Source organism: Notechis scutatus, chromosome 13 (genome assembly GCF_049901735.1).
Source record: "Notechis scutatus isolate UNSWTSFEM ecotype Mainland chromosome 13, rNotScu1.2, whole genome shotgun sequence".
Taxonomy (NCBI): Eukaryota; Metazoa; Chordata; class Lepidosauria; order Squamata; family Elapidae; genus Notechis; species Notechis scutatus.
The window spans coordinates 12,713,036-12,726,761 of NC_142021.1; the positions used below are offsets into that span (position 1 = coordinate 12,713,036).

A 13,726-nucleotide genomic window follows, 5' to 3' on the forward strand; every position below is an offset into this window, starting at 1 on the left:
CTTGTCTTCCACCATCTCCCAGAGTTTGCTCAAACCCTTATTCACTTCGTTGATGACACCAGCTGATCACCCCATCCTCTGCTGTCCCCTCCTCCTTTTGCCTTCCGTTTCCCCCAACATCTGGGTCTTTCCCAAGGAGTTCTCTTTTCTCATTTGGTGGCCAAAGTATTTGAGCTTCAACTTCAGGACAGTCCGGGCTCATTTCCTGTAGGATCGACCGATTTCACCTCCTCGTAATCCAAGGGACTCTTCTCTCCAGGGTCTTCTGCAACACCACAGTTACAACTGCCACGTGCAAAGGCATTACAGGGGGGCAGTCGCTGCAGAGCAGCCTCTCTTGACCTCCAGCCCTTCCAAGTAGTCCAGCAAGATGCACTGCCAGCAGTATTGAACACAGTTGAGAGAATGAGCAGGACAAGTCAGCCACGAGTTTTCCCTCCCCACCCAAGCCTCCGTCCCAGCTGCCGTGGGTCAGCCCTGGCTCAGCCTCACGAAAAGGCAAATGAGGTTCTCCCGTGTCAGACTATCGTGACATCAAACTCAAACAAGCTGATAAAGGAGGAGCAGTTGTCATCTTCAAATAGGTGGATTTCGTCGTTTAGGCCAGTGATCCCCAACCTTTTTACGCCGCGGCCCGGTACCGGCATTAGCTGGCGCCGCCATCTTTTTGATGAAAAAGTGCTTGCCGGTGACCTCGCCGGAAGCACTTTTTCATCAAAAGATGGTGGCTTTCTACCCGGAAAAGCTCACCGGAAGCACTTTTTCATCAAAAAGATGGCGGCGCCCAGCAAGCCAGCGGCCCGGTAGGACTTGTTCCACGGCCCGGTGCCGGTCTGCGGACCGGTGGTTGGGGGACCCCTGATTTAGGCAATCTGGTAAAGCTGACCTTCCAACTGTCCTGCACAACAACACATCAGGGATAATTACAGAATCTGACAAAAGAATTGCCTGAAAGCATGTAGGTAGACCTCGTTTATCAAGTGCCCAGAGCAGCAACTGTCGGTAGTTACGAGGGTGCTGAAAAGAATAGCTTTGCAACAAAGACAGACACATTTACAAACTTCACAATTTCTTCCAGTGGTTATGGGATTGCCATTAGAGCAGGGGTCCCCAATCCCTGGGCTGGGGCCCAGTACCGGGCTGTAGCCCATTCAGAACTGGGCCGCGGAAGCAGTGGACAAGAGCAGCGGGAGAGAGCGCGTTCACGAAGGTCCATTTGTGCGAGTCATCCCCCCTCCTTGCACTGGTCCATAAAACAGGAAAGGTCTGGCACCGTTACATTACAGTCAGTACATATTGTTGTATGCCTGATCCTTTTTTTCTCCCCTCCCCCCCCCTCACAATGTGGAGAGATTGTTTAAGTACGCAATCCCTTTAGACAATCTCTCCTGTGCTGAACAATTCTTTACTCCCTTCCCTTTATTCCCCCAGGGGGAGAGGGAGAGAGATTGGAGAGGAAGGGATTGCAAAACCATAAGGAGCCTTCTCCCTCTTTGGTAATTTATTCCTGTCCTCTCCACTGAATGTAACTATAAACAATAATTCCCTTCTTGCCAATTATTCCACCCCCAGGGTGAACATTCCAAAGGGTGGTGAAAAAGGAAAGCATAGTCTCTCTCAGTAACTGTATCACTTAGTGACTTAAGTACCAACTCCAATAGTGGTTGCTAAACTCCCAGTAGGATTACTTGTACAAGATCATATCTACATGAAAACATCCCTGGGGCTTCAGTCAGGCACTACAGAATCTGGGCTGTCTCATTGTCTCAAGCAGAGGTGGGATTCTGCCGGTTTGGCCCGGTTCTCCTGAACCGGTAGCTCCGAAGATCAGCTGAGAGGGAACCGATTCCTCCAATGATTCTTCTGTTCGGCCCACCCACCCACCCGGGCTTTTACCTGTCCTTTATTTCCTGCTTTTTCAACCTCAGCTGCTTTGCGCGGCACAGCCGATCGCTGCACACGCCCTGTGCTACACATGGCTTTCAGGAGGAGATGATTTTCAAATGCTGCACATGTGCACAAAGCGCACGCTCACCGAACCGGTTATTGCACCGGTTGAATCCCACCCCTGGCAAGCATTAGCACTTTCACAACTGCAGAATCAAATATCATGGACTTAACATTCCCAGCTAGAGAAGACTTCCTAAGAAATGTCTCCATAAGCAATCTTTCTAATTTTATCATTTGGGCCACCATGGATTTTGAGGCACTATATACATGAAACAAACATGGACTTCAAGGCATCATCCACTAGAGGTGACTGGCCAATAAATTTAAAGAAAAGAAAAAAAAAGCATAATAACTGGTGCCAAAACAGCACATGTTGACACTAGACTGTAGATTACCCATATTATTTCACCTTTGGCACTTACATGTACCCACAAATATGTGGCATAGCTGTGGGTAAAAATTATGACAGGCTCCTCGGAGCTACTTATGACCGGAAGTGTAGCTTAAGGTTATCCTGCGTTTCCTTTCAGATGTAGAACTGCCCTCGTGCCCTCAATTCTTGATCCAAGGAAGATCAAATTATCAAATTAATCCCATTTCCTCATTGATTTTAAACATCTCATGTCCATCTGCAGCTGCTGTCATTATCTTTGTTTTCCTGAAGTTAAGAATCAGTCCTACTTCTTTATTTTCATCCTTGATTTTCCAGATCATTTTTTGCAGATTTCCCTTATTTTCAGCCAGTAGTATTGTATCATCTGCATACCTCACATTATTGATGGTTCTTCCCCCAATCTTCACTCCAACACCAGGCAATTCCAGACCTAATTTCCACATGATCAGCATGCAGATTGAACAAAAATGGCGATAAAATACATGCCTGTCTAGCTTCCTTACTCCCTTGTTTGTTCTCTTTGGTTTCTGGCAGGGACATACTTTCCAGCCATTTCCATGGTGCTACCTTGGATCTCTTGACTCTGTTCATTTCTAGTTTTTCTGGTTCTTAACTTCTGTGGCATGCATAGCTGAGATGCTTTTCACATTGAAGCTCCTCTTTTACTTGAGATTAATTGATGGCATTTTCTGACATTAAGTAAATTATGGTTATCTTGTAAAACATGAGTGGATAAAAGTATAGCCAAATGATTGATTAATAATGATACCAAGGTATTTAGTTTTTGATTGACAATATGAGATTATATGTAATGTAATCGTAATTGAAGACTACGAAATGGAAGCACAAAACAACTTGTAAACCAACCGGCACACTGTATGTACACCTATGGAAGACAGCTTGATGTTTTTATGTTTTGTTCGTTTATGTTTGTTTTTAAAAACCAATAAATTAAAAAAAGAAAAGAACATCCTTTTCTTTGATGTCCCTGTACAAGTACATCAGGTACACATTAGCTCCACCTTATGCAGGAGAACTGCCGAATGCTGTGTATACTGCATGCTTCCAGCTTTCGCCCAGCACACACCATCCGTAGTCAAGCTCTCTGCTACAAGCACATTTGTTCTGACCTCCTGGAAAGAGGTGGAAGCAGGCCTCCAGGAAACTAAACTCCTCCTCCAGTGAAATCTATAGAACAGGGGTGTCCAACCTTGGCAACTTTAAGCCTGGAGGACTTCAACTCCCAGAATTCCCCAGCCAGCTGGCTGGGGAATTCTGGGAGTTGAAGTCCTCCAGGCTTAAAGTTGCCAAGGTTGGACACCCCTGCTATAGAAGAATCCACGGAGCCCCCTCAGTTAAAAACAGAGCAAAAGTATTCAGGAAATCTTAAAAAGGCCTCAACAAACACAAGGCACTTTTAACACGTTGCAGTTTTTAATTGATCAGCTGCTTACAATCAGGATCGCACATAACCTGCTTCTGCATGACCGAGTGATTTTTCTGTGTCCTTCCTCTCACCTTCCCCCAATTTAAATCCTACAACAGACTAGTCATTCCATGCACCTGATAACAAGTGGCAGCTTAAGAGAACGGATGCCTTTTAAATAAAAAAATGTTATTCAGAAAAGGGACTACCGGGCTTTTTTTGCCATCAACTTGGCTCTCCTCCTACACCATCTTGGTGAGGAAGTGATGGGATATTTCGTTAGATTTGTGCCTTAGCTGCTTGCAGGAATCTCCCTCCCTGTGATGGAGCTGGACTGAGAGACAGTGAATGGCTCAGAAGCAGCCAGGGAGCTTCAGTGGCCCTGGCCCAGCTCCATTAAGTCAGATAGTGTTTCAGTCAGATCGTGTTTCTCTTCAGCTCGGTCAGGGCATCTCAACGGTGGTCTTGGTGCAGAAGAAGCAAATTTACACTCAACTCTAGGTCCACCTCCAAATTCTGAAATGCTGTTAGCCAGCAGCTCCATAGCAGGAACTGTCCAGCAGGAGGCAGCAGAGCCATAGAAGGCTATTCTGAAAGCTCAGTTAGGCAGTACCTCCCCTTTGCAAAAAGCAGAAGGTAGATTGGGCTTTTAGGTAGATTGGGCTCTTTGGACGGTTTGCAGGGAATCTGCATGGGCTGGCAATTTCCATGGTAGCCAAATTGCACAAAAGATGGCTAAGATTTAAGGACACCTTAAACATTCATTAAGAGACCAGGGTCAAGGCACTTGCCCGTTTTATACCGGTGAATTGATTTTTATGTTCGGTCTGCATTCCTTCATTTCTCATTCATTCCTGATAAAGGAGACGGCTTGTAACTCAGAGTTGAAATGAGGGGTCCATGGTGCTCCCTGAGTTTGGTGGGGTTTTTTTTGCAGATGTTTCATTACCAACCTAGGTAACTTCTTCATTCGTTACTTTTAAATTTAAAAAAAAGATTCAGTCAAACTCAATGAGATTTTGAAGTTCCCACCTTAAATCTTGCTAGATCTGGCAACCTCCTGGCATTTGATAATTTTTAAAATATATTTTGACATCCCACCCACCATGGACCGTGTTCAGTAGACTATCATAGTTCTCAGATATGAGTAAAGGGTGTACTACTAAATCTAATTTCATTTGGAAGAAACAAAGTAGATGCCTTATTATGGTTAACTTTTGTTCAGTGTTCTGGTGTTGGAAGAAATATCATTCTGGGTTCAGTTCTGTAGGAAGTTAGCACCCACCCCTCTCCTAGGAAAATGAAATCCTAGGAAATATTAAAAAGGCAGAATATTTCCCCTAAAAAGAGTAGAAACTCAGAAGCAGAAACTCACCCCCACCTTTGTTAATGGGTGGGCCATTAAGGCCTGGGCCAGAATACTTTACATAACAAAGATCTCCACGTAAAACTATAGCAATTGCCCAAAGCCCTTTCAGTGCATCATCCAGCAAGGCTCAACCAAGCCTGGCACTCAGGACAGCCTACAGAGTTGCCCCTGCATGGCCCCATGGGAGTCTGACAACCAATCAGAATACAAGCTTCAATTCAAATCCCAACAAAGGTTATAAAACCCAGGCACTCTCAGCACCTCAGCCCTTTTTCTTGATCTCTTCCTTCACCTTGGAGCATTTGATCATCCTTCCTTTTCACTCTGGAGCTCCAGGCCACGTGGTCCTGTCCACCATTAAACCTTCCAAACAGCCTCCATGTTTCCAGTGTCTTTTTCCCCACTTGGAATTGAACCCAGGAGGATTTTTCTTCCAACAGTTCCAAGTGGGGAAGAAAGACACTGGAAACATGGTGACTGCTTGGAAAGATGGTTTAATGGTGGACAAGACCACATGGCTTGGAGCTGTAAAAAAAGGAAGGATGATCACCTGCTTCAAGATGTTGGGTGAAGGAAAAGAAGGAAGGGCTGAGATGCTGAGAGTGCCTGGGTTTTATAACCTCTGTTGGGATTTGAATTTGAGCCTGTATTCTGATTGGTTGTCAGACTCCCATGGGGCCATGCAGGGGCAACTCTGTAGGCTGTCCTGAGTCCCAAGCTTGGTTGAGCCTTGCTGGATGATGATGTAATGAAAGGTCTTTGGGCAATTCCTACAGTTCTACCTGGAGATCTTTGTTGTGTAAAATAGGCTGGCCCAGGCCAGAGTAATGGCCCATTAGCAAAGGTTGGGGTGCTGAGTTTCTGCTTTCTGAGTTTCTACTTCTCTTTTTAGGGGATATATTCTGTCTTTTCAATATCCCAAAATATTTCATTTTCCTAGGAGAAGGGTGGGTTTTAACTTCCGACACTGATTTGCCAGTAGTTTAGGGTTGTGGTTTTTCTGAAGTGCCTCATGTCTGACAAATTTTACTTGCAAGCCAACTCAAACCTGTATGGCAGCAAGCTAGTCTTTTTGTCCTTTTGGGTACAAACGTTGCCTTTGTCTATGAAGCCCTGTCATCTTAGGCCTTTGCTTGAACTACCGGCTGGACTCCAACCTCTTGCCTGCTTTGATTTCTAAAAAGTGGATCCCTTTCGTTCCAGGGCAGAGATCCCTGCACACCGGACCTCTGAATGTGGCGCTGCGCATCCGTCCACTGCATCTTTTCGTGGCTACAGGCACAGGATATGTGGGATACAAGCAATTTGAGAAGCACAAGGAGAAGGATCTTGAAAAGTTGGGTGTGGAGGTGGCCCCCAAAATTGCAAGTGAATGGGAAGTAAGTGATTAAGCATTCTGTAATTTGTTCTTAAATGCCAAATCATTGCAAGGAAACATGAGAAGAAACAAGTATTGTAGCGCGTTGTTTAAAATGCTGAATTTGGCAAGTGAGAATCTATCTTAGAATTTCTGCTTATCTACTAGTATTTCTTCTGCTCAGCCTATTAAAGCCATGCTTCCACTGCCGACCGGGATTGAAATTGCTGTGTGTCCCTGTACTATAAATTTATAGGGAAGATTCCCAGATATCTTCTTGCTGGTATGAGCAGAGGCTACAGAATCCTACAATTATCTTTTGTTATACAAACACTAAAAAATGCTGTCGATGGGGAAAAAAACCCTTACATTCCTTGGATTTTTTTTCTGATTTCTCTGGCAGCGTTAGGTAAACGAATGGATTTGTATCGGTTCATTTATCTCATTGCTGCATTAATAACTGTTTTTGAAAAAAAAAATCATGAACGGTGTGTGTATTATTTTAAAACAATTCACTTTAAACTTTTTAAACCTAAATCATGCAATATATACATGTTAACATCAAATTTGATTTTAATATTTTAATTCAGAGAAATGTGAAATTTAGAGACCAATTGCATTTTGATTCACATGTTGGAATGGGAATTGTGTAAGGTGGCTAAAAATGTGGATTGAGCAAAATCCTTGAGCTTTGCTAAATATAAGAGCCAATGAGCATAATCTGTAGTAGAAGGTTTTACTTTTTTGTTTTAAATCACAGCTCCCTTAACAAATCTTGCAGTGGTGGAAATTAAGGCTTACAGGTTTCGTCGCTGTTGGCAAACAGTCCCAGTGCAGTGTTGGCTAAATGCCTTAATTCGTTTCTGAAAAGGAAAAGGTTTGTTTTGATAGCCATTCTTAGTGTGGCGCTATTCCTGTATTTTCTGCTGAGGAAGAAAATTTCCAGTAACCGGATCTCAAAGTGCTCTCTGGGGAATCCTGTCCATTCATTCATGAGAGGCGAGTGAGCGGCTGGATTGCCTCCTTGACCTCTTGGGCAGCTGGCACGATCTGAGGCATCCCGGAGCATTTCTGCTGCCGCGGCTGAGGCCAAGGCTTAAAGATTAGGACGGGGATGTTTTCGATGTCAGTGCTGTGTATATTTTGCTGTGGTTAGATGTGTTTCACTCTGTCCTGCGCAAAGGGCAAGGTACACATTCTCTTCTTAATTAAGAGGTTGGGCATCCATTAGCTCACTGCCTGTTGTAATAACAAAGGTTTAAAGCAATAAAGATAAAAATACAGTAGGAACGTAATTTACTTCCCCAAAGAGGTGTGTCTGAATAAGCAAGCCGGAGAGTTTGATGTCTTGGGACCTGTGGGGGATAATCCTGCTCTAATGGCCACCCTGCCTCAGGCTTTTCCTCCAGCTTCCCTTGGTTTGCCAAAGGTCAGAAGAGGAGCCACAGCAATCCACGCTTCCCCTACAACCCCGGTTGCATTATACAATGTATTAATTAATCGCCTCGAAGAAAAAATGGAAGCTCGTCCTGGGAATTCTGTTTGGTTTTTCAGTTGGACAGCTGTGGACAGGGTGGTAGCACTTTTGATACCATGGGAACAGGGCTCTCCAGAGTTGGCAACCTTAAGGCTTGTGGACTGTAACGCTCAGAATTCCTCAGCTGGTAGGGTGGTTCTGAGAGTTAAAGTCCACAAGTCTTAAAGTTGCCAAGTTTGGAGAACCCCTGCACTATAGAAGGATGGGGGGGGGGGAGATTTTTACTCTCATTTCTGCCGTTGTTGGGGTGCACCAGTCGTTGTTGCCACTTCTCTAGGTATGGCATGGCCTGTCTAATATTCCACATTCAGTTTTCCATTCCAGAGGCTTTGTCAGCTGGGGGTAACACATTTTTGGAAAGTGGGTTTAGCCCTGAGGTTAACTCACCCCCGAACTGTTTAGTCACATAATATCTGCTATTTGTTTTGAGGGGACATGCTTCCTCCCAGGTTTCACGGCCTGCCCTTCCTCTATCCCTAAATTTCTGAGGGAGCTTCCTTTCCCTGCGCCAAAGTATTTATCTGTGCAGATAATTTCCGTTTTCCTGTTGAAAAAGAGCTTGTTTGATACCTACAAGGAAGAGGACCAATCTCTGGTGGGGCCCTGATTTTGGAATGCTCCCCTGCATTTTACTATTTGGGCATTGTTGAAACCTTTCTTTTAAAGGTGTTGTAATACAAGTGAGGCGTTCCAATTTTTGCATTTAAGCATGCGTTCTTAATCTTTGTCAAAGCAGTCTCCCCCTTTTGTTTCATAGAGTAGCTCATATCTTCTGCTGAATGCTGCTGTTGTCTCATGGCTTGGGCTGCCTTGCCTTTGTGCTTTGCCTGGGGCTTGCAGCTGATGCTGTGGGGTAGAAGGGTGGGGTACGCTTTTAGTCTGGTGTTGCACATTTGGGGGTGCTTGTTAAGCAGCAAAATTGATACTTTAAACCCTTGTTAAAATAGGAAAATATGTTTAATTTGTCAAGAGGGGCTCTGCAAAGTATACAGCGCCCGTTCATATCCCCAAACTGCCTCGAGTCACTCCAAAGAGCAAGATGGAATAAATAGTAGGTACATATTATTAATAAATAGTTAAAACACATTGAAGAAGCATCTAAAATATTCTCCCCTGCCCATTCCAGGGGGAGCATTGGAGCTACTAGCGCAGGGCTGAGCATTCTCTCCCCACCCCCCCAATCATACCATTTCCAAATCTCTTGAAGTGTGTAGCTTTGAAAAGGACCTGTTTGAAGGACCATTTCCCCCCAGTCACGTCTACCTGACCCACCAGAGCAGGGAGACGGAGAAAGTGTCCGCTCTAGAGGAGGTCCATCTAGTGCAGGGGTGTCCAACCTTGGCAACTTTAAGACTTGTGGACTTCAACTCCCAGAATTCCTCAGCCAGCAAAGCTGGCTGAGGAATTCTGGGAGTTGAAGTCCACAAGTCTTAAAGTTGCCAAGGTTGGACACCCCTGATCTAGTGGGACCACAAAGCAGGGCCTTCTCTGTGGTGGCTCTGTCCCTGGGGAATATCACCTCTGCAGAGGTAAGATTGACCTGGTGGTTTTTTCAAAAACCCCTGAAGATGTGGTCTTGCTCTATGGAGCCCGGGGGATACGGAGCCCATCATGTCATTTATTGCAGGGATCCCCAACCTTTTCGACGCCGCGGCCCGGTTCCGGCATCAGCTGGGCGCCGCATGCCCGGTACGGCGTCAACTGGGCGCCGCCATCTTTTTTGACGAAAAAGCGCTCCGGTGACGTCAGCCGGCGCTCAAAAAGTGCAGCAGCGCTTCGGTGAGCTTTTTCGGTAGAAATGGCTTTCTACCCGGAAAAGCTCACCGAGCGTTGGCGCCGCCATCTTTTGACGAAAAGCGCTTCCGGTGCACTTTTTACCAAAAAGATGGCGGCGCCCAGCAACCAGCGGCCCGGTAAGGCTTGTTCCGCGGCCGGTACCGGTCCGCGGACCGGCGGTTGGGGACCCCTGATTTATTGGATTGTAGTCACAAAGGGAGCGGGGTAAGGGGTTATTCAGTTTTGTATTGGTTTTTTTTTTATTTCTGTGAGCTGCCCAGAGTCACGATGAGGGAGTTGGTCAGCCGCTTAAATGTTCTTAATCAGCAAGAATGGACTGAGAAACCCTCAGAAGGGTCGCCAGGTGGGTTTCTTTAGAGTACCTCCCTTGAATGAGGCCAGTAGATTTTTCTCTCCCATGTCCTGGACACAGTCAGACTATCAAGGCCTGGGTGAGTCACTTGTGCTTTTCCTGCCTTCTACTCCGCTGTTTGTTTTCTTTCAAATATAGGCTGCAGATTGTGTTGGCAGGAGGGCCGTCTAAAGTCTGGCAGAGGAAGCAGCACACGTCCCCTGAACCCAGTGCCTTTTGGCCCCAGTTCATGGGAAGGGCTGGTGCAGCCGTGGCGTTCCAGCCGAGCTCGACACCTGTCCGCGGTCTTCCCCTGGGCCCTGGATTGGGCACCCGGGCTCAGCAGAGGGGCGGGGCTAGGACTGATGAGCAGCCCCTTGGAGGCAGGGCTCAAAGGGCACCCGGTTTGCAGCCCCAGCCGCCCCACGGGAGGTCCTGGCTCCAAAAAAAGACCAGTGCAAAAGGCCAGAGCGTGAACCTCCTGTACAGAGGGAAGCCTTCCTCCCGGCCAGGGGGAGGGGGCTTATTGTGGGGGGGGGGAATGTAACCTCTGACCCTCTGTCCAGTAGTATTGGTGTGACACAAAGACTGTGGAATGGGATCCCTTGGGAACAAAGGAATGTTCAGTGCTATTATTAAATAGGGAAATGCGTTTTAATCCAAAGGCCTCCCATCAATCAGCATTTCTGTGGGAATGTTAAGCTTTTTGCTATGACTTGGACTAAATCTGATCTGAAGGCCATTAGGGGTTACCATTTTCCACAAATCATCTTTTTTCTTGTTAGCTTTGTCCAGAGGCCTGCAGGGCTGAGAATACATCAAGATCTCTCTTGGGTGATTAAGGGGTTCTGAGTGTTGTATATCATGGTCAATCAGTAACTTTAGAGAATGAGGGTTCAGTTGTGATTTATACACTCCACCATTTGCATTGGTTTATGTGTCCCTAAAATGTAGATTCAAGGGTCAGTAAAGGCTCCAGGCTAGAAACTGGGGGCCACAAATGCCTTTGGGGGGAGAACCAGCTGGGGGACTTTGGGCCCCTCACCTCATGCTCTCTTAGCCTTGGGAAGAAGAAAGGACAAAGCACTTCCCAAAATCTCACCAAGAAAACCGTATAGACAGTTGTCCACGCAGTTGCCAGGAATCAATAATGTCTGACAGAAACAAACCAAAATGTTCATTCAGATGTTATGAAAATAGTTTCTCTTTTTTTTAAAACTCTGGAATTTAGAGAAGGTAGCTTTAATATTTTAGTTTATTTAATTCCATAAGGTGTATGGATTTCTTGGATTAATTAAAGATGTTATGCTTACTATTCCCATTCCATGAAAACCATCTTTATATCAGTACCCCTTTACTCACTGGACGGTTTGGGGGGTCCAAATACTTTTGGAAGTGTGAAATTCCTTCTTTGCAGTTTAAAGATCCTGGGTGGAATGAATACTGCAGAACACTTAAGAGGACATCCTGAAGAATTCATATTACTGGTTAAAATGCTTTCTTGCCATCCAGATGTAAACCTGTAGCCTTGACTTCTCTGGAATCCCTTCTACTATGACCACGTTAATCTTATAATAGCTGTTAGAAAGTGTTGTTAAATGACAGTAAGTTGTATAATCAAAATATAGGGAGGCATGGAAGAAGGTGTCTGATCTGTGAATGTCACTAGATCATTTTGGTACAATTAAATCACTTTTCTTTGGATTAAAAGTTACACTTAATACAAAACAAATTATTATTTTCTATATTATTGGATAGTGATAGGTCGTTTTGGAATAAAATTAATGAGTTCAGTTAATTGGAACATGATACAATATGCTCATTTGCCGTGTTTTTGGAAACTGTCATGCAGTTTTGGATGCATCTTTTTTTTTCTAGGAAGATGCTTAAGTTGTTTTGAATAAACTGATGGGAGACGATTGTTTTCTTTTATGAGAGTAAACATATGGATCTTGTGCCACCAGTGTAAGACTGGAAGGACGCCTTTCCCTATCAGTGATCTGATCTTTATTTTCACAAGGATTTTACGAAATTCCATTTGGAGAACTGGGCAATACCGTAGAATGCATGTTCGGGTTTTTAATTTCCTGCATTTTCTCATTATTAATTAAATAGGGGAGCTGAGGTCTGTTGATGAGCATTTGGTGCATTGACCAGCTTCTCAAAAACTTGGAAACCAGAGGTTGTTTGTCGGGAGAACTGGAAGCACAAATGCTGTAGATACGGTGTGCAGCTTCTGGAAGAAGGGTGGGGTATAAATTTAATAAATAAATAGAAAAGTTCAAGGTGCTTCCAAAATAAATTGAATCTATCTGCTGTTGGGAAATTAGGGACGCACAATCCTTGCTCTTTTTTTTTTTATTGTTGTGATGAAGAGTTTTGGGACCAGATATAGGGAAGGAGATGGCGAAGGGAGTTGCTGAAGGAAACGGGCTATTGGCCTAGGCCTAGTCTCACACATTAGTTGAGAAGATGGAGAGCGGGGAACACTTATTAAGGAAAAATTAGTGGGTGAACACACAGTTCCCAAGTGAAAGAAACCCTCATTGGGATGAGATAACATTCATTTAGCTCTTGCCACAAGTTCTTTCTACTCTCCTTCTTGCACGAATATTCATTGCGCAAAGGAGAGTGTTCATTCCTCAAGCGCTTGCGCTCTAATCTACGAAGGGTCTACTTCCAGCAGCTGAAACTTGGGCTGTACAATTCTCAGGAGACAAAGCTGACGTTCTTCACCACTAATTCTAGCCAGGTCTGAACATGTTCAGGCTTGTGGCTTGCAAGTGGGCACCCTGTTGAAGCAGATCCTCCCTGGGTGGCACCTGTCTTGTGGAATGCTTTGCCCAAAGCCAGTATGTTTTGACGGATATACGGTACTTGACAGATGGCATCTGGCCTTTGTTTAAACACCTGCAGCAAAGAAGAGTCCGTCCACCATCTCTCAAGGCACTGAATGTCTGCTACTCTGGGAGGTTTTTCCTTTCGTTTGCCTTTTAGGTTTATCAACTTCCTTATAACTTGTCCTGACTTCTCTTGACATCTAACATTTCTCTCATCCGTCTTTTCTTCTCTAAGCTAAACGTATGTATGTCTCCAACTGTTCCTTAAAGAGTATTCCTTCAAGACCCTTTATCATCTAGGTTGCTCTCTTCTGGGCACTCTATATTTTGTCAACCAGCTTCCTAAAATGTGATGTGCAGGCCTGGCACAATATTTTAAGTGTGATTGGACCAGTTCAGAATTGAAAGGAAGGAGGAGGGCTTGTCTTGAGCTTGACATTTGATGGTGACCATAACCGCATTTCCTTTTTTGGGTGACCCTACTTGCATTTCCTCTTTTTCAACTTAATCACACTTTTAGATCATGCTCAGCTTGTGATCCATCAAGACAACTTAATATCTTTTGATGTTCTACTTATCCAGTGTGATTTCAACCAAACCGTGTCCGTCATGTCCTTAATTTTGCTTACTCAAAAATGGAACTTTGTTTTTGTCTCTAACAATTTTGTTGATTTTTGCCCATTGTTCTAACATATCAGATTCCTCCTGAATTTTGATACTGTCCC

The 13,726-nt window shown here is 44.7% G+C and overlaps 1 protein-coding gene across 6 annotated transcripts in view; it reads left to right on the forward strand.

The window, feature by feature from the left end:
* Positions 1–13,726, forward strand: part of PISD (phosphatidylserine decarboxylase) — a 51,056-nt gene that overhangs the window by 6,763 nt on the left and 30,567 nt on the right. For all 6 annotated transcript variants that reach the window (XM_087943064.1, XM_087943061.1, XM_087943062.1 and 3 more), the window contains exon 3: positions 6,343–6,518. In XM_087943064.1, the coding sequence (XP_087799190.1) occupies positions 6,512–6,518 (7 nt within the window). In that variant the 5' untranslated portion in view covers positions 6,343–6,511. The remainder of the gene's footprint in view (positions 1–6,342; positions 6,519–13,726) is intronic.